This window comes from Pipra filicauda, unplaced genomic scaffold, assembly GCF_003945595.2.
Source record: "Pipra filicauda isolate LSUMZ 115617 unplaced genomic scaffold, ASM394559v2 scaffold72_size3293161_pilon, whole genome shotgun sequence".
Taxonomy (NCBI): domain Eukaryota; kingdom Metazoa; phylum Chordata; class Aves; order Passeriformes; family Pipridae; genus Pipra; species Pipra filicauda.
This window is the reverse complement of record NW_024104898.1, coordinates 2,494,273-2,515,404: the sequence shown is the minus strand read 5'-3', so window position 1 is coordinate 2,515,404 and position 21,132 is coordinate 2,494,273. Positions and strand designations below refer to the sequence as shown.

The 21,132-nt window shown below is 45.8% G+C and overlaps 1 protein-coding gene across 1 annotated transcript in view; it reads left to right on the top strand.

Moving 5' to 3' along the window:
• The window catches only part of MDGA1 (MAM domain containing glycosylphosphatidylinositol anchor 1), a 152,834-nt gene that overhangs the window by 52,960 nt on the left and 78,742 nt on the right, over nucleotides 1–21,132 (top strand). Inside the window, exons 4-8 of the mRNA XM_027735136.2 lie at nucleotides 735–931; nucleotides 3,739–3,871; nucleotides 8,557–8,826; nucleotides 9,214–9,543; nucleotides 12,802–13,095. Of these exons, the coding sequence (XP_027590937.1) occupies nucleotides 735–931; nucleotides 3,739–3,871; nucleotides 8,557–8,826; nucleotides 9,214–9,543; nucleotides 12,802–13,095 (1,224 nt within the window). The remainder of the gene's footprint in view (nucleotides 1–734; nucleotides 932–3,738; nucleotides 3,872–8,556; nucleotides 8,827–9,213; nucleotides 9,544–12,801; nucleotides 13,096–21,132) is intronic.

The window sequence follows — 21,132 nt, the reverse complement described above, 5'->3', positions numbered from 1 at the left end:
TGGAGTTGAAACGAGTAGAATTTGCTGAAGAAGGGTAGTCAGTACAGACTTTGAAGAAAATACAGAGGATATTTAATAGGGAGAGAAATTATACATTCCTATTACAGTGTTTTGAATCTCATATTCCCATGACTCCCCACAAAGCTTGCTCCTGTCTACATGATTCTCCATCTCAGTTCCTCAATCTTATCCTGATTTCCACTCTCACTCCTTTACTTGAAGGTTTGTTTTGTCCTTTGTACGGACATCTCACAGCCGTGGACTTAGTCCCGTGATTCCAGGAGGGATCTGGGAGTTGAAAAGTAGAGAAATGATGATGGAGTAGAGTTTTCCGGGATCCCTCTGACCTCTCACTGAAGTAGAGAGTGGTGATTTTGAGGGAGGGAGTGAGGGTGTGCCATCATGGAAGGTGAGGCAGCCCACTGCTCTGAGAGGCATGTGGCAGGCAGGTGGCTTGAGGACTGCATGGGGATCTGCAAACCAGAGACTGCTTTCTATTCTCTGAAGGTTGTGTGGTGAGCGGGACAATTTTGGCTTCTCCTGTCTGTTCCCTTTAGATATTGGTTGTATTACCTGCCCTCAAATCAGTTCTTAAATCAGCAGTTGTCATCAGCCAAATGTGTGGGACCTTCCCCTCTCCTCTGTGGTGCCTGGAGCATCATTTGCTCTGCAGGCTGTACATGCAGACCAAGCTTTGCTAACTGCTGCTGCGACCATCCCTACTTTCCTTCCAGATCTAGATGAACCTGTTCTCACCGTTCACCAGACCATCAGTGATGTACGTGGCAGCTTCTACCAAGAGAAGACTGTCTTCCTCCGCTGCACTGTCAACTCCAACCCACCAGCTCGCTTCATCTGGAAACGGGGAGCTGAGACACTTTCTCACAGTCAGGACAATGGCGTGGACATCTATGAACCCCTCTACACACAGGTGAAAAAAAGCAAATCTCTGCCGACTTATGTTGAGTGTCTTGCTGATGCAGGACACTGTAGTAGATTGTCTTTCCCTGTATGGATTATGATGTTGAGGAGAGTGTGGAGCACTGCAAGGAGCACTGTCTCCAGAAAGGCTGGTAGAGCCTCCTGCATGTAGGTTCCCAGGGTACAGGAAGAGCAGGGGGCTGTGTGACAGCCTAGAATCACCCTCCCCTTTTTGTCACTGTCCCTGAGAGCAGGTCACAGCTCCCCTAATGAGTTTATGTGGCTGTTAGATGGCTGAGACTAAAATCCAAGCAAAAATTCCAAGATCAGGTTTCTTTTATCTCCCATTGCTAATTTTTTTTTTTTTTGTAATTGAATGCCCAAGCCCCACATGCAAGGAGAAGTGCTTCCTGTTTAGCAGTGTGAGTGAATGGCAGGCATTGCTGTGGGATCCATGGGCTTTTCCTAATGACCACGTGTTATGGGGAGCAGAGATGCCTGGGCATTTCCTGACTGTTGTCCAATGACAAAGAGTCCACATCCTTTCTGCTTGTCCTGCTTGCCTGTGCTGGACTTGCCCTGCACAACCATGTTCCCCCCATGAATACCACTTCCTTCACAGTAGTTAGCCTCCCAATGCAGTGGGAGACCAAAGGGATTTTTTCTCTTGCCAAGGCACTCTGGGCATGTTATCCTAAGCTGAGCTCCGGTTCTGAATGTCCTTCAGATGCTAATCAGCCCCAGTATTTCCAGCAAGTCTGCTAGGCAGCACAAGGCAGTGATGGGTGAGAAGGGAGGGCTGGAAGGGAGGACTGGGAGGGCAGCTCCCCAGGGCACCTGTTTCATCCCAAGCACCTTCCTGCACTCCCAAAGCCGGGCCCTGAGCGCATTCTGCCCAAGTTTGATTTCTGAGCAATGCCCCAGGCAACCTTTAAGTTAATGTAGTCGTGTTCATATTTTATTGAAACACGCCATCTCTGTAGGTCATGGAAATGGGTAGCCAAATGGAAACATTCAGGGGGATGAGGAGGGAGGAGAGAGCTGCAGGTTAGCAGCAGATTTGCAGAAACACTGTAAGTCAGCACTGCTGTTTGGCCCTGAAGACAGCTTTGTCTGTGCACTATGTGGCTCCCAAGTAGGACATCCCTGGCCTTAGAGGAAGCCACCATGGGCTCTCCAGCTTTCACTAAGCTCAGTGTAATTAACGGGAGACATTGCTTAATGAGAGGATGTCTTGGGATATTTTCTTCAGCTAAATAAGGCATCTGGTAGAAATTCACCATGTTGCAGCATTAATGTGTAAAGGACCCATCATCCTGCAGCTCCTCTCAGGCAATGTTCCCAACACGATGGGTCATTCCCAGCTCTAAGAGAGGGTGTTAGGACTTCTGTGCTCATAGAGGCATGCCCTTAAGGTCTTCTCCTTAGCACCAGTATAAGCCTGTAAGTTGGTAAGCCTGGGTTGGTAAGAGTTGAAGTTAATAAAAACACACCTCTGCAACACTGTTGGGAGGGGAAAATCTTGCTGGAGCTCAAATGCACTATGTTTAACAAAGCACCCTTCACTGAGGTTTGCAATATTGTCTTAGAGATGAACCTGTACCAGTGTCAGGTTTGAATAGACTTTTACATTAGAAAGGAGTTGAAGACTTTATATACATTTACCCAACATTTACTAATCAATAAACAGGATACATATGACCCTGTAAGTAAGTAGATGACATGCACAGTGTAAATGCCATCATTTGTGTGCCACAGCAACAATCCTCAAGGGACAGGACTCTCACAGGGTTATTGGTGTCCCAGGTATTTATTGTTCTAATTTATTCAGTTCATGTCCTTGTTCTCTGCATATTAGCATGCCTGAGCTCATTGTCCAGTCCCCCAAGGTTGTCCTTAGGAGGATTTGTCATGCTGACACCTTCTCACATTTGCAGGCAGTTATGGAATGGTTTCTCCAAAAGGGATTTAGACAAACACAAGGAGAAAATAGCGACAAGTTGCTGGGGGAAGGCATATGAGTTGCGTGGTGTGCAAACCATAGGATGCACCTCAGAGCTTTCTGCATTCTGTAAATAAATATCTACAGAACACATCTATCATTAATTTAACAACTTGATTCTGTTTCTATAACAAGCCAGTAACTAATGGAGTGCCAGGCAGTGATTTTTTTTGTTTGCTACCTTACTATGAGAAAAGGCTATCGAAGTCCGTGCAGCCACTCTGGATTTATATCCACATAAATGAGATTAGAATCTGGAGAAGAAGGATCAGAAAGTTTTAGGAGTTTTTTGAGTATTTCTCTGAATTATCTTCTTTCCCTCTATAGTGTAAATTTCTACAGTGTAACTGTTGAACTTGTCATATTTAGGCCAGCATTAATGCCTCAATCTGCTCTAATTTACTTTGGTTTGGCAATGTTGGGTCCCCAGTGACTTTCCTTGGGTTCCTACTGACATCTCAGAGTGAGATCCCAGGATCTGTTCTGGGATGTTTAAGGTTTGTCATGTTCTGCAAGATGATTCTGGCAGCAGTTGATGAGAAATTATGCCCAGACCTGTTTGGCAGTGCCTTCAGATCAAATGTCAGTCAGTTGCTGGGTGTTTTGAGAAATCCCTGAGGTGAAATTACCACTGCAAACATTTTGTGTCTCCTTTATATAGAGCTGGAGGGGCTTGGAATATGCTCAGTTCCCTGAGGGTTTGATGGGACCTGCTGGTAATCTGTAAACCTTGGGACAGGTTATGGACTTGCAGTGAGGATCTGTGCTTTGTACACCTGTGTCTTTTTTCCCCCCTATTTTTTCCCAAATCCCAGGGTGAAACCAAAGTCCTGAAGCTGAAAAACCTACGACCTCAGGATTATGCCAGCTACACATGCCAGGTGTCTGTCCGCAATGTCTGCAGCATCCCTGACAAATCCATCACCTTCCAGCTCACAAACACCACAGGTAAGAGGGGACGCAAAGGGTCCCTGCAACCCTCTGACCCCTCGCCTGCTTAACAACCATTACTCCTCCAGAAGGGTAACACAGAACCCTGGCCAGGGTGTGCAGCACGTCACCCTCATGTACATGGCTGCTAGGATTACAGAGCCTTCGCATGGAAGTCTTGTGGCCAGGGATGCTCTAATTTCTTGTAGCACTGCATATATCTGGTGCCTTGGCCAGGCCTGCCATGAGATCATTAAAGGAAGACTACATGTAGGTGTTGAGGCACTATGTAGTTTTTAACTCAGACACTGTTTTATTTATTTATAATTCTGAGTCACTTTAAAAATAGATTCAATACATCTAGAGCTGGGCAGTGCTGCAGTTCTTACAAATAATTCATCCATGTGTGACTCTGGCCTGGTTTGCCAGGCTGTGCTCTCAGCACATCCCAGCTAACAGGCTCCACTGGTACTGGTGTTTATAGAGAGCATACCTTTCCGGTGCCTTCTCAATAAAGAGATTTTACACTTGTATTCATGTTGGCAATACTTAAGGGCACTTCCAATTTTCAACAGATTCAGTTTGGTGCCTCTTGCTTGACCTGCAGTAACTGATTGAGCATCACGTATCAAATACTGGCAAGGACCTGATTGCAGCCTGTCCATTAAAAAACAGAAAAAAAAAAAACACACACACACACAAAATCCCCACCTGCAAAGTCCCCACATGTATTGAATATTTTCAAATAGTAAGTAAATGTCAGGAAATCGCTTCCAGCCCTGGAGTATTCCATGATCAGAGAGAAAGGCATTGTAGTGGTTTGAATTATTCACCTCTCTAATGTAACACAAAGCAGTTTGCATCCCTTGTGTCATCTTTGTGCAGCGGAAACAGAACTTTTTTTGATGTTGCTAACTGTTGACAGGATACTGTTGATACTGTTTAAATTGTGTTTATTGATCTAACTTGAGCCCAAGGTGTTGAACAATAGTTGTCTCATTTTAGGTAGGAAGAAGAAAAATAATGAGCTTAAGAAAGTGAATTATAGCTAATGTCAGAAAAAAAATATTCTCTGTGTAGTAAGATCTCTGAATATGTCTTGAGCAACTCACCCTATTACCTGAATTTCTCTCAGGATGAGACTGTAGCAAATGTTGAAATATTCTCTTTAAAAACTTATCTTCTGCTCATGATGAAGAAAGGGATCTTATACAGCTCTTCTTTCCTGTGTGTCTTTACCTTTGAAGAGTCAGAAAATCAAATTTCTCTTCATGTCCACTCCCCTGCCATCCTAAGCACAGGGAAACTACCCTTCATTTCAATCCAGCCCCTTTACTAAGTGAATGGGGAAAATGTATTTTCAGGTTGTAGCCCCAATCAGAAGTCAGTGATACGTCTGAATTTACACCAAGTTCTTAAGTACTTACCTAAGCTCTGAACCTGGACCATGTAGTACGTATATCTAGTATTTGTTTTCCTGTTGCTTAATTATAGATGCATATTTATACATAGTTACAGTGGAGCCTGGCACTACAAGCTCAAAGGGGCCGTGGAAAATGTGTTCGTAGCAAATTGTATTAGAAGTTGGCAGTGAAAATGAAGCTGGCATTGCGGTGTGAGCAGGATTTGCGTTAAATACCACAAGTATATTTAATTCGAAATATTATCTGGGTTACTTGCCCTGTAGGTAGTATTGTGCATAGATGGGGAAATATTTAAAGGAAATTCTTTAGTTCTCTCCTTTTTTACCTAGGTCTTTTCTGTCCCTCTTGCACTTGTGCTTTCACAGCTTCTCTAGCCTTGGCTGTGCCCAGAATCCTGAGCATCTTCACTCAGGATGCTTTTGCCTTTGCAACTGAGAAGGCGCTCAGATGGTTGGAAATCCATCTCTTAAATATTTATAGTCCCGAGCACTACAGACCTTGAGGGGAATTGGTGGGTCAGATCATGTCACGCCAAGGGAATCTTCTCAGTTCATTTGCTTTTCCTCAGCTGGCTCCTCAGTTCCTCAGCTGACTCCTCAGTGGCCTTTGGGCAGATCATAGTCTCCAGTAAGGAGATGTGCTTCTCCCAGGCTCCATGTGAGCAGCTTGGCCCTTGCAGCAGGGGTTGGGTTCTTTGTCTGCAATCTTAATGGGAAGGAGATTTCTCGGATCTTCCTCTGTTCTGTTGCTGTTGCATGGCTCCAAGCAGCAGGTTGAGTCTGCAGGGCCGCAGGGCCACAGGACCAGCTCAGCACCGGGCTGCCATCACCTGCTCCAGCAGGGTCAGCCTGATGTTTTCCCCTTCCTCAATTTTTGCAAAATTAAGCGGGCCAGTTGGTTAATTCTCCTGCAGTTTTACTGCAGCAAATTGGACTTCAAAGGGAATTGAAAGCAATTCTTTGTTTTTAATGGTCCCCTCGCTGCTCCGCAGACTCCGCCAGCAGGTTTTCTGAGCCAAGAACAAAAAGAATTGCCACAGGTTACAAATAAATGAGATTCATCTCCTGCATAACAATGTCTGCAGTCTGTTAACCTCTGTCTGCTGACAGGAGTGGGAGTGGGGAGTGGGGATCCACACAGGCTGCCACAGCCAGGGCTCCATTTTGCAGTATGTCATGGGAGCTTGCTGCCTGGAGCTGTGCAGGCAGCAGATTTGCAGTTTCCTTACCTCCTTCTTGCATGTAAGCACAACCTGTCCTGATGCAGTGCTTCCACCAGCATGTCATGTTTTTTCTATGTTGCTTTGCCCATAGCTGGGCAAGATGAGTATGGGTCAGATATGTGCACATCAAATGCTGCAATCTTAACCAGAGCATGCAGGACCTCTGGTTTGTGCTTCCTAACTCTGACACTTTCTCTCTGGATAGAGGCTGGTCTCAACCTTTTTCTGTCTCTGACAGGGATGGATGCTGCATCTGTCAGTTTGTCCATGCCCTGTGAATCTGAGACTAGCTCAATGTCAGAAGGCAGAAAGAGCTATTTGGTGTCAGCTACACTCAGTGACAAGAATGTGTCCTACCCGACCACAATGACTTGAGCTATTGAGTTTCTGGGCTTCATAGTATCTCATGAAACCACCTTGGTGAGGATGTACAAATCCTTCCTTTGCCATTTAGTATGCATTAACTCTTGCACGCTATTTACAAGATTCCAACGAAGAGAGCTACCAAAGTCTATTGAATGCAGGTTGTGGCCTCCCGAAATTCAAGGACTCCAACCACTGGCCTCAAAATGACCAGTGCAGGTGACAGAGGAGCCATCTTCTTCCTTAGGCACAACTGGCCACCTCTGGCAAAAATAGCATGTACTGTGGCCAGGGAGGATGTTATATTCAGTGCACTAAAGCATTATTCCAGCACGGCAGTAGTTGCACTACTAAATTATGGCACTGGTGCTGAAGAGAGAGCAATCCTCCTCGCCTTGTTTGTATGGGCTGTAATTCAGGGATCCAACACAAATCCAACACATCTCATTAACACAGGGTCCAGGGAGAGAGGAGGCAGAAATAATGATGCTGTTAAATCAGGCTTCATGAATATGGAACAATATCTTATTTTGCATTATTATGGCTGTTACTTAAAACAGCTCCCTGCCTTTGTGCTGGGGACTGATACTTTCTCAGCTCTGTCTGGATGGAGCCAGTGGTGATGTTGACAGGGGCTTTGAAAGACTCTTCATGGAATAAAATAGAGAATACAAAGGGAGGCATTTTGGATCAGTTCCTGGAGGGGGCTGTAATGAGATGGGTGCAGAAATAAAATAAATCGAAAATCAGGTACTAGGGTATTCAAAGGAGAGGTTGTCTAGACATTTTGAATGAGTTTCCATTCAGTTGTACAGAAGAGAATCCCTGTGATTGTGATAGCCCCCAAGTGTATAGAAAACTGTATTAGGCACCTGAGGAAGTGAAGAAGGTTAAGAGTGGGTGTAGAGTTGCTCTTCACGGTCTACTACTGTGCAAACAGGTTCTAACCCTCCATATCAGGCTCTGAGCTGCGGGGACTAGCTGCTTGTCAAAGGCTTTGCCTCTCAAAGATGTCTGGTTGGGTGTGAGAGATGGAGAGGCATATTGTAGGAAAGCTGCCATCTTTTTTTAGTGATAGACCTTCCCTAAAGCTCCCTGTTCAGGAGGAGTGGTTCAAGCTGTCCTTGAACACAAGCAGTGGTTTTCTTCAAGCAGGCTTCTCTGAGCCTTTCTCCTCCACCTCTCCATCAAGTTTACAATGGCTTTCCATTGCCCTTATGCCTAACTGCAGCTGTTTGTACCAGGAGTCAAGAAGCTTTCAGCCTTGGGTTTTCCACTGCCAAATTTTGTCTGTTTGCCACCCCTGCCCATGCAAAGATGTAGGTCATTGGGACTTACATCCTAAACCCTAAAGAACCTGCACTGGACACTGATAAAATGTCATACCTAGTTTGTGCTCCAGTCCTAAGCACTAATGATGAGTGGTTTAGGTATGACCTCCATACTGGGGTGGTTCCTCCCTACACTGTCTCTTAGCCCTAAGGGAGCAGAGTGTTCTAACTGAAAGACGTGGTAAGGATCATGCTTTAGATTCACAAGCACCTTTTATTTGTAATGAGTTCATTAGTCCCTCCAGCTCTCCCTACTCAAATCAGCCATCATCAAGAATAAATCCTAGAAAGTATGAAGCTGTGTACAGGCAAGTGCATGGGTCTTTTTCAAGCTCAGAAGTATCCCTCTTTGTACATTTCCAGCCCCACCTGCTCTGAAGCTGTCTGTCAATGAGACGCTGGTGGTCAACCCTGGTGACAACATCACTATGCAGTGCTCTCTGATGGGCGGTGACCCACAGCCAGAAGTTGTTTGGTCTCACTCTCCTGGCCCAATGCCTCCCAATAGCCTTGTGCAAGGAGGCAACCTCACGATCTGGAGGATCCGCGTGGAGGACTCGGGCTATTATAATTGCACGGCCATCAACAACGTGGGGAACCCGGCAAAGAAGATAGTGAACCTGCTGGTGCGGTGTAAGTTGCTGTTTTTCTCAGAGCATGGGTTTTCGGGGTGGAGGGGCTAGATTTGCATTTCTCCTGGCTGTTCTTGTGTAGCTGAGGGCAAATGTGATATTTAGCAGCAATTAGTATTCTGGAGAAGTGCCTGTGCAAATTTCTCTGCTCCCAGACCAACAGCTGCACAAGCACTTCTTGCAGCCTCATCCCAGGCTGTACCACTATCCCAAGATGGAGAATGATCCCAGACTGCCAGATGTGAGGTCCTGGGGACATTTTGTGGGAAAGTAAGTGAGAGAGGTCTTTGGGCAGATTTTGCCTTCCTGAGGAGTAAAGAACTGCTTTCCTGTCCCATGCAAGACACTTTACTCTCCCTAACCAGTTTTTCACTTCTGTTTATCTCAGCCATGAAGAATGCCACATTCCAAATCACTCCTGATGTGATCAAAGAGAGCGAGACTATCCAGTTAGGGCAGGACTTGAAGCTCTCATGCCATGTAGATGCTGTTCCCCAGGAGAAGGTTGTCTATTCCTGGTACAAGAATGGGAAACCAGCCAGGTTCTCAGACCGGTTGCTCATCACCCGGAATGACCCCGAGCTCCCACCTGTGACCTGCAGCTTGGAGATTATTGACCTGCGATTCAGTGACTATGGTACCTACCTGTGCGTGGCTACCTTCCAGGGAGCACCCATTCCTGACCTCAGTGTGGAGGTGAACATCTCCTCAGAGACAGGTGAGCCTCTCTGTGGCAGATGGGGACCTCAGAGGAGTGTTTGACATCACCAGCTCCCCCCCGCCCCCATGCCTCTGGCTTTTTTGAAGGACCTCACATGAGTGTCTTGAATCCCAGTGGGGAAAGGTCTCACATCCTCAGGCAAGCACTTGGCTGAGATTGGAGATGAACAAAGTTACAACTTCTCTGTCAGATGTGTTATGCAGCGAGCAGATCTTCCTTTATGTTTTCTCCCTGTGAAAAGTCCAAAGTACACTCCAGTCAAAGCTGCAGAGACAGGTTTAGAGTGTGATTGTTTAAAGAAACCTCTACATTGTGAAGGAAGGAAGAAGAGGTGGTATTTCACCAAATTTCAAGTGTCCCTTTGTTTAGAAGGGAGTAAAAGAGAAAGAAAGCTACTGTTTCCTCTCTTTGGCATCGCTTATGAGGAATATACCTTTTTTCAAAGCTGTGTCCAGGATGTTGGTGTCATCTGCCATAGATGAAGATTTTTAATGTTTTAATGTTTACTGAATTCCAAATGCAGTCTGTCTTGGGCACTCTCTGTAGGAGTCAAAGTGTTATAAATGCCTACCCCCTTAAAATCAGGGTCAAAGCTTCACCCCAGCACTTGGTGAGGACGTGGTTGTCAGCCACTTTGGGGACTGATAGGGCTGTTTTTCTGTATCTTGGGAAGCGGTGGGTCCAGCTGTGCTCTCCATTATATCCATGTCATTGTGCTGCCTTTCCAGGACTGAGAAGGTATTGCACAAAGCAGCACTGCATTAGTAATCTGATGAGGACTCCTCAGGGGAGACAGCTGCCCATAGATTTTGACCTCAGCCTTCACAGAAAGTTTCTTCTCAGTCTCTGGTTGTGCTGGACCCATAGGCCAGGCTGATCCCAGTCTTGATTCTGGACGCTTCTGATTTCAGCTCCCCAACAAAAAGTGCTGCAACTGTTTTTGATGCTTTGGGAAGCCCTTGTCTCCCATCAGAAATACTGAGGCCAGGCTGTTCCCAATGGGATTGCATCCAGTGCTCATTAGCAGCTTGGAGAATGAGTCCTGCCCATGCTTTGGACCCACTAAAAAGTGAGGAATGGTGCTTCTATTCTGTGGGCAGCTGTGGAAGGTAGGACCCACTCCATGCCAGCTGACATCAGCGCTGTTATACCCACAGGGAACAAAATCGGGGGAACTCCCCAATCCTGGTGCAAAACTGCCTCTCCTGACCTTGTGTGGTTGCTACCTCCAGGAGCAATCCTTTTTGCCCAAGATCACTAGATGGCAGAGTGCAGTTGTGTTTAAGACTGCAAGGGTAGGAGGCTGTAAAGGGCTGGGAGACCTTGGATGATCCCACTGAGAGGCTGGGCAGTGTTGGTCAGTGCAGATGTTGGTCTAAGCACCAGCCAGTTGCTGCCTTAAAGGTGGTATCTACAGCGGCAGGTTGCCCCATGCCTGTTCAGAAGAGGGTGAGTCCCATATGCTTGTGTGGATGCTGCCAGTGAGGAAGGGTGGGAGGGCAGCCTGCAGTATTTTGAAGCCTGTCTTTGGCAGCCTGAGCCAGTAGGACTACTATGTGTCCCAGGGAATGAAAACAGCCATCCCTGCTGGAGCAGCCCTCCGTGGAGCACCCAAGGCTGTCCAACATGCAGCATCCCCATGAACAGCAATGAGCCACCTCCAACATGTGATTCCCATAAAAACCCCAGGTTTTCGCAAGACCACAGGTTTGGAGCAGGAGGGCAGCAGCAGCGGCTCCATGTTTCCCCACTGAGCAAAGCCTGAGCTCGTCAAGGTGGCTACCTCCACTGAGCAGCTCCAAGGAGATAGCTCTAATTAAACAGAAAATATCTTCAAATGTAATTTACAACTTGTCCTGTGGAGAAAATTGCTGCTCACCAGGTGAGTAGCTGCCGACAGCATTGGCACTGAAAGTGCTGTCGTACCTTCGCACTGTGCAGGACAGGGTGTGATGAGATTCCCCCGCCCAGAGGAGACCTGCAAATTGAAAATGTGGCCTCCCTGTTTCATAGGGAGGTCACTGCAGAGGACGATTAGGCTGGATCCATCCTAAATTTGTTCTTAGAGAGCTCCAGGCTGTAACATGTACAATTATCATAGCACATTCTCCTTTGCTGGAACCGAATTCAGCTAATATTGGTCAGACCAGCTTGTTATAGCTTCTGTAGTCCTACATCTTGATTTAAATGGAAACAAAGTACATGGCCCTTGCAGTTATAGAAGTGTCAATCCAAGTGTTGCCAATTGTCAGCAGGAAGGGCTGAAAAGGTAGCTTTCAGAGAATGATTGTGGCCATATTTACCTCAGCTGAACTGTTAACTCTAAAGCCTAACACAAATAAGTTGTCAATATTACGTGGATTTTAGCACAAACATCCCCTTCCTGGGTTCTTGGTGGTGTTAGGGATGTGAAAAGCAAACCTCTTCCCACTGACAACTCTGCACCCTTTAGTTGTAGTCATTGGGTTTCTTTTGAGCTTTGTTTATCAACAAAGTTTTGTTCGTCAGTTGATAAGTGGGTATTTCTTTGAGTGTTACTGTGCCTCCAACTGTAGCCGTGGCTCGGCAGCAATTCTGCTGGGCGAGCTCTTCCCAACCTGGAAGGGATGCCAGGAGTGATCTTTGCTGGGACTTGTCTCTCACTCAAAAATGATCCAGAGGTTCATTGGTGTGGAGATTCACAGAGCGTTCACCAATGTAAAATTGGTGAACAGGCTGACTCCTTGCTGTAGTTTAGAAACAGAGAGGGATTGTGGATCTCCTAGAGATGCAATTTACAAGCACTAATTCTTTAAATCTTGATTTTGGTCTGACCTGGATAAGGGTGCTAGATACCTCGGGAGATACAATGTTTATTTCTTGACAAAAAGACTTTCCTTGAGAAATTCACTGATGAGAAATTGAGAAATGGATCGAAGAGGCTTTTACGTTTGAGTTCCTCGATGCTATCCCTGCTGCTGGATAGCATTTTGCAGACAGAGGGATGGGAGTGTGGAGTCTGCCCAATACAAGTGGCACTTGCCATTGATATTGGGATACAATGTTGGAGAAGCTGGGATCTTCTTGTTACCCTGCAGCTCCAGACCCTGTAGGATAATTCGCACAGGACAGTGTGCTCGTAGAGGGGTTGCAGTGTGTCAAGTGGAAACTTGAAGTTCAAGGCTGTTGGCGTGACTGAAACACAGGCATCTCAAGAATGTTCCTTACGTGCTGAAAATCCACTGTAAAATTATTCCCTTCTTGTCTTTCTTTTAGTGCCACCAACGATCAGTGTCCCTAAGGGTCAGTCCACCATCACTGTCCGGGAAGGCTCCAGGGCAGAGCTGCAGTGCGAGGTTCGTGGGAAGCCCAAGCCACCCATCATCTGGTCCCGTGTAGATAAGGAAACCCCCATGCCTTCAGGGACAATGACAATGGAGACATATGATGGGAAGCTGCATCTGGAGAGTGTGAGCCGAGAAATGAGTGGGACCTATAAGTGTCAGACAGCCAGGTACAATGGCTTTAACATCAGACCACGGGAAGCCCTGGTGCAGCTCAACGTGCAGTGTAAGTATAACCATTCAGTACCGAAGTGCCTGACTGAATGCCTTTGTACACAAAAGCCTGTAGGCTAAGCAGGGTTGACCTTTCTTCCTGGGCTGAGCAGACACATCTCTTTTGTCTGGGGACCTTTGAACAGTTTATATTTAATTGGTCTGCCTACACAAGAATAAGGGCAGGGTACCATATGGCCAACATGTTGCAAATGGAAGGGAGAGGTGTTGTACATGTTTGTATGAAATGCTTTCTATTTCCGTGTCAGAGGATGAGTGCAGAACAGCAGCTTCACCAGGTTTGCGTTCATATGCATTACATGTGTGTAAATACCTTCAGGGTATGTTATGAAGTTTGTAAAAGCAAACATTCAAAAGGTGCAAATGAATGTTAATTAGACCATTTCCACCCCACAACCTTTTTTTTCAACTTAGTTACCTCGACTATCTTTTATGGATGTGCCTGAATCACTTTGCCTGAAAAGCAGTGCTAGGCAGACCTAACAGGGACTGCATATCCCAAATGGTTTTCATTCAGCAAGGTGGTGAGTAACAGAAAACTGATCCTTAGTATGCGGTATATTGAGTGATTTTACCTATGGACGGTGCTCCCAGCCCCACCTGGAGGCAATAACTGTGTACAAAGGTGAACAAAGAAGGAGGGAATGCTGCCTGTGTCTGCATTGCATGACATCTCCGTCCTTTCCCTGCAGTGGTTTCTCCCTCCAGAGAAGTGAGTGCCTGCTCAGCTCCCATGCTGTTGAGGTGTTTTGTGACATGTGGGAGTGTGTGCTCTCTCTCTTACAAGACTTTGAATCAGATGGGGAAAGCAGCTGGGTAAAATGCCTTGGTCTGGAAGGAGCAGTGACTGTAGGAGTGGCTCTTCCTGCATCTCTCATCCCATCAGAATGGTGTGATTGTTGAACTCTTGCAGAGTACTCTGAGCGGCACAGATCTGACAGGTGTGGGATGGGCAGGGAGCAGGTTAATTTGCACCTGGGCATGCTGCCTCTGGGCTGTGACTGATGAGCCTCCACACACAGCACAGCAGCACTCATTAGACATGCTGCCACACTTCTTTCAGGCTCTCTCCCCAGGAATAAGAGAAGTGAGACCTGAGCAGACAACCTGGCTGAAACCAACCAGACAAACTGCTCACAGATGTGAGCTGCTGGGAACACAGCAGTAATGGATGTGTGTGAAATCCTGCAGGCACTTTGAGTATTCAAAGATCCCCTTTTAAAATTATCTCTCTCTATTCAGGAGCATGGCAGGAATTAGATTACAGGATGAGACAGGGAAATGTGTGAAGATTTCCATGCAGGTAAATATGTGTGGAGAAGCTTCCCTTAATCAGGGTGAAAATGTGTATCTTGGTTTGAGCTTTTCTGGAAGGCATCCTGGGCCAGACATATGGGGTTTGGCCAGACATGACAGGGAGGGTGACCCTTGGTCACCTCAAAAACTGATGAGAGGTGCAGCAAAATTTCACTTGGGAGAAAGAACCATCAGACCTGCTAGTGTCCCTAGTTTGGTGTTGCTTTTTGAAAGCTGTGTGGTCCTCGCTTGACCCTCACTGCCCCTGCAGAGGGAGCAGCAGTGCCAAGCTTGGGATGAATTCAGGCTTCCTAGGTGGTCTGGAGGGGTATCACAGCCCTGAATCTTGGGCTGCAGGGGGAGGACATGATTCCCCATACAAGAAAGGTTGTAGGTACAAGCAACAAGCAGTTCTGGGGCAGAGCCTTTGATGTGACCCTCAAGAAGGCAAAGATGTGATGAACCATGTAAAGAGTAACTCATCATACTCTTCCTATAGCTCTTCCCATGGCCAAACAATGTTTTATTGTGATCCTGCTGAAGTAATGCTGTCAGGGTCCATGCAACAGCCCACCTAAGCAGCCCTCTTCCCTTCTCCATTATTTCCATTTACCCTTAGTTGAAGCTGGGTGCATCCTGAGTGTTTGTACACCTGAACTGTCTCCTCCTGCCCGGAAATTGTGGAAGGACCTTACGGTGGTACTGCCTGTTCTGTGCCTAAGCAGGCAGCTTTGGTTTCAGGACTGTCAATTACTCTTTCCATTAGTATGAATAAGAAACTGCAAACCAAGAAAGTAGGACAAGAATTGCCCTCAACCGTTTTACAGAATTCTCCTTTCCTTCCCCACCCCCAAAAACCAGACCCAGAAACAACACAGTCCCTGTTTATCCCTCTCCTCCATGTTCACGCTGCTGGAAGGACGTGAATGCCGCAGCAGGGGCTTCTATGGTTAATTGAAACACAGCTTTCCAGTGTGGGTAGCTCATTAGTCTGGTGGCTTGCTCTGGAATTCTCATCTTGTTGGAAATGGGAATCGTGTGGCTCCTGCAGCCTCTGTGATGAGCGCTTCTCTCACCTCCCCCAGCCCACGCATCCCATTGGAGAGCCGCTTCAGTGGGGTGTGTATCCACATGGGCGTGTGCATCTGCGTGTGCGTGTGTGTGCATGCAGGAGTGCCTGTTTATGTGTCAGTGTGAGCTCCTTTTGAACTGGCTCACTCGAGGGAAGAGTGAATTCTGGATGATAATGTGGCTGTTTCTCTGATTTGCTCCAAAGCTAAAGCTGCAAAATCAATACAGTAGATCTGATTAGATGTCAGAACCTGTTTCTGCGTTTCCCTTTTTTCTTGGTTTTCTCCCCTCACCCTCATGCATATAGTGCTGTATTGTAACAAACTAGCCTAGAAATAGGCTTTGCCAACTGCACTTCAATAGTAGAAAGAAAATAAGAAGACAAAAAGAACAAGTCAGCTGTCAAAAAAGGTGTTTGGACTTTTTATTATTTTTTGTATTTTGAAAGCAGAAAAAGTTGCTCTTCTTTTATCTTATGAGCTGTAATTGTCTATCATCAGCTCTCTGACAGGATGGATGGTGTCTTCCCTGGACTTCTTGGTCTGAACTGTAGAGCTTTGAAAGATTAATAAGTTCACGAAAGTCCTTGCAGCCTTATAGCTCTGTGTTTAGGATGAAGAAATGTTATATACTGGTTAGAGTGAGAGGCTGGGCTTGTCAGAACTCCGGGGAATCTACCACTTGGAATGGCAACATCTTGTCATCTTTTCCTGTATCTTCAAAACAGGAATAAAAGTGACCCATATTATCAAAGATTTGTGGGACATAATAAACACAGCACTTTGAAGCGTTGTGATAAAAATATTAGTGGAATGCCAGAGTACTGTTAACAAAATCAGTGCTATCACTGATGCTGTTGTCAAGGGTTTTTTTCAGAACGAGGTACTCACTCAAAAAAATCCCAGAAGAAAAATCAATCTTCTGTAGAGGTGAGTTTAAAATCAGGGCTGGGTCACCCTGTACAGGGGAGATAGTGTAAGGCTGTAAAACACACACTGGGCTTGAAAATGTGCAGCAGTCTGGGGTTTGCAATACAATAGTGTCATTTGAGCCAATATGTATGAAAGGAGGAAAGACAGACAGTGTGCATGTGTGGATCAGTGAAAAGGATGCTACCTAGATATGAATTTAGAATGCACGTAGCAACGAATTGAAAAAAGCATATTAACCAAGTATCCTAAAAGACTGGTCAAAACAGTATTTCCATGAATTATGAAGGTTAGTAGTGACTGTAAACTCTAGCTGTTGCTAGGACTGGCCTTTGAAATGACTGTCATATCACAGTGAATATGACATTTGCTATGTTAGAGCCTCATAAAACTGTGGTGAAAATTGCAATCCTAATACACTATCCTACTTGAATGAAACTGTGTCAGCTCTGATGCTTTATCAATCCTCAACAGCATGTCGTAAACTGCTGGACAGCTTAGTCCAAGTCCAGCTCAACCCTGCACTCCTCATCCCACCTGATCCTTGATACATCCATTCCAGTATTTTCCTGCAGATGGGTTTATCCTCCTTAACAACACTCACTACTTGCTGTCTCAGGCCCTTGCTTGATCACTTGAATGTGTTCTCCTTCTTTGGATAACCACCAAAGCCTGGTAGAAGAGCACCTGTCTCCTCTGTTGACAGTTGTTAATTAGTGAATCAAATTCTGAAGAGGAGATAAGCAGACTTTCGCTGGTGCCGTTTTTGACTTTAGCAGAAGTTTTAGTGTCTTTGAGCGCCAGCAAAAAAAGAGAAGAAAGAAGAGGGGATATTTATATAGGGTTGACTTTGCTTTGGGTCGTCGAGTCTGAAAGTTGGCTCTGTTTCTTGTCTTGGGGTCACAAAACAGGTGAGATATTGGCAGGAGGAATGACTAGAAAAGGAATTAACCTGACTGTGTCTTTCCCTGGAATAACATGGCCTGTGAATTTTACCCGTGCTGGATCTAAAGTAATAGACCACAATCATCTGGGATTGATCTCCAAAGGATTATCCTTATAGCCCGTAGGTAAAGTTTTGCCCCATTAAGCAGCAGGTGGGTTATTGTGCTTTATCTTCAAAACATAGTGAATATTAGGTGTAACCAGGAAAGAAGACTGACATTCACTTTGGAGGGATGGTTACCATGGCTAACAGGACTTCAGGAGCTGTTTATAGTCCTAGACATAGGCATTGCCATAGGGCTGGTGACTAGCAGGTCTGGTTCTTCCCTGACCTGGAAGACTGCCAGAACACGTCCTGCTGGGTCATCTGTTGCCGTTGTCACTTTAACTAATGTTCAGGTGAGCACAGATGTGTTTTCCTATTCAAGCTCACACGCTGGTAAATGTTATTCCCGGTCACATACTGTTGACTCATTCCTCTTTAAAATCCTGCTGAACCCATTGGCAGTGCTGTACATCAGACAGGCAATAGTCAGCATCAATTTCCCCTGTTATCTATGTAGCAAACAGAAGAGCAGGGAGGAGGGGAAGGGGTGATACTGTAAATAAGTAAGAAGCATTGCTGGATCCATGCAACTGGAAATAGAAATGCATTAAACTGTTTCGATCAACTGTTGAAACCATAGCTCAATGTCAGTGCTCTTTTGTGGATGCCCTGCCCCCTCCTCCAAAAGCTTGGATATTAACTGCTCTGTTAAAAGTGCTCTTGAGACATGTCTTTGGCATGAAGATGTTTTTGCAGAGTGGCTAAGACTGAGCTTTTGGCTCCTTAGAGCTCCCTGCAGCTCTCCCTGCCTATGAAGGGAGTCTAAGAGAAATGAGACTGTCAGGGGCCAGAGCTGACCCCTATGTGTGACTGAGCTGGCTTATCTGTCTTGCTACGTGGTCATGTAAGCTGGAGTATGAAGCCATCTGCTAAGAATTTTAGACCTAGCTGGTTTAATTTCTGATTGTATTTATTAATTAATTTATTTAATGTTTTAGTTTCTTTTATTAATTTCATCAGTGATGTCCATCCTGATACCCTTTTCCAAGCTGAGTTCTGAGGAGCTAAATTGGGGGCAGATGATGATTTTTCTACCCTTGTAATAGCTGGAGCTTTCCTGCCCTTCCATTTATGCTTCAGTATTGCTGTTCTACCTGGTACAGGTCTTGCTTCCAAGAGAGGGAAACCTTGGGCTCTCTTACCAACTAGGGCTCTGTCATGTTCTGGTTCATTTTAGAACACGGGAGGTTTAAGAATGAACCGGTGCTCTGGGTGTCTGTATTGAAAGTCATGGGAGAACTGTGTCTTCTGGAAGTTCAGTGTTTGCAAACCTGGAGACCTTCATTAGTAAAAAGAATAAAATAAATCATAGCCCTGGGCATGGCCTTGAACCACCAGTCTGAATGAAGTTCCACTTCGATGGAAATCCTCCCTATTTATCCTCAGATTTGTTGCATAGAGGTTTGTGTGACTAAGCTAAAAGTACACATGTTATTTCTGTGTTTCTATCAATACACAGCACCCCCCTGCTCCCACTGTTAAGAGCAGGGAGTTGTGTTCCTGATTGTCAACACACTTTTTGCTTGCAGTATTGTATTTGGGATTAAGCTGCTTAGAGTTTGTGTTTGTGCACGTAGCCCTGTCCTGGGCGATTAGGATTGCTCACTCCGCTTCCCATGCCTGGGCTGCTAACAACTAATTAGAGTTGTCAGTCTCAGGACAGGCTGAAGGGAGGAATCGGTTTTACTCCACTGTGGCTGTAAACCCAAATGGCCACAGTTTAGAGCACAATAACAGCCACAGAGACTTACAGCCAGCCTCAGATTTGTCTTAACAATTACCAGGTCCCATGGCCTGACAGATGGAGGCTGTGACTGCACTTGGATTGGGTCTTAAGATGGGATTGTACCAAATATTACCATATAGGACTCATTGGTCCTACCCTTCTACCAGTCTTGTGGCATTAAGGGGTAAATAGTTCAGCAGGCTAAGGATGCCTAGCTAAAGCCTTCTTCTTTGGAACCACCTTTATGTTCATAGAGCAAAGCCCCAGGACTCCCAGTGCTGGGGTTTTTTTGGTAACATTTACTGTATGCAGCTTTAAAGAAATAAAAATGCCTTTGACAGGGTAAAGGAGTAGTATGAATTTTGGCTGGTCTGAATTTTTGCCCTCAATGTGTAGCAGTTGGGTCTTACTCTGCAGAATCTGGGTCTCTTCTCTGCTTGCTGCCTTGTGGACAAGGTTCCCATGTGCTGCCACTCACTGAGGTTTCTTGGGAAGTCTCCCTTGTGCCTTGAGAGCTTTTCTGATTTACCTCTTTGATTGAAATTGGTCTGACAGAGCATGTCTGCACGCTGTGGTGGCCAGGAGATATGAGACTTGAGACATAAAGCAAAATGCCCAGATGGCAGGGGGAATTCGGAGGCTGGGGAGCAGATTTTGCAAAGCTGGCATGTCCAGTCTGTGGCAACATCCATCAGACGCAAATTACCATGAGGCCTCTGCTGTGCCCTGGGTAAAACATGGTAAAGAAGGGAGGAAATACCCAGTTATGTGCATCAGGAAGGTGGGAACCTTGAAGAGGGGACCTAGGTCTGGTCTGTGAGATTGCAGCCTGCCTTGCACTGCCATTCAGCCTCTGTGCAGCTCATTGTTCATCTCTAAAAGCTTGTGTGAGAGCTCCTTGCCTAGAGACATGAATTTGTTTGTTCAGAAAAGGACTGGTTTAAATCAGTTAATCCATTTCTCGGATATTGTTGGGAGAAACAAATACACATTCCATAATCCCATTATTCTGTTTTTCGGACAGGCTGTCCAGGAAGAGCAACTTAATTTTATCAAGACACATCCAAGCTATACAGTTTTGTCAGGAAAGGGGAGACAAGGGCTGTATAGAAACAGTGGATGGCAGACAATCTTGGTCATCGCTCTGTGGGTGTTTGCTCACCTTCTGTGGCCCTTTCAGGGCTGAACACCACATCTCATACTGTTCTAATTCAGACATCCCTTTTAAAGTTTTCCTGCTGTGGCACCTATTTGCCCTGTAGGACCTAGTTATATATCAACTTGTTGGGATAAAAAACAACTCCAGAATCCTCTCAACTGCTTTGCACTGGGCATCCTGAAAGGCTGTGCATGTTCAGGTCTCACCCGAGCATGTCCTTGTCTTTAAGTCACAGGAGGATACTGCTGCCAAAGGACTGTCAGGCACTTTGCCAGTGCTTCCTGTCTCGGGATTCAGGAGAAACTGCTTTGGTTTTGAGTCCTGTTGTTGTTGTGGGTTTAGCCCATAGGTAAAATCACCTGTATGAGACCTTCAAAGTGTGACACAGCTGGTGGTATCCAGATTGCATCAAGGCAGCCTGGCTTGGGGGAGAGGTTGTCCTAGCTCTGCTTCTGTTTGCACAGGGGTGTAACACAGGTTCCTCTCTAACATACACTGAGAGTACTTCTGCTGCATGCTTACCTCCAGTAAGCAGGTCAGAGATAGTGAATCTGGCACAGCAGCTGTTGCTAAGCTTTCTCTCTTGGTCTGTGCAGCACCAGAACAGGTCCAGGGGACATGGGAATTTGGCCAAGGAAGAGAAAGCATTGTGGATCCTGGAGTGTGGACTGGTGAGATATTCTCTTGTCAAGGGTGATGAATAGGACTGGAATCTGAATTTATGGGGAATCCATTAGGGATGGGGAAGAGAATCAGAAAAATAAAAAAGTAAAACTCATGGGTTAAGAACAATTTAG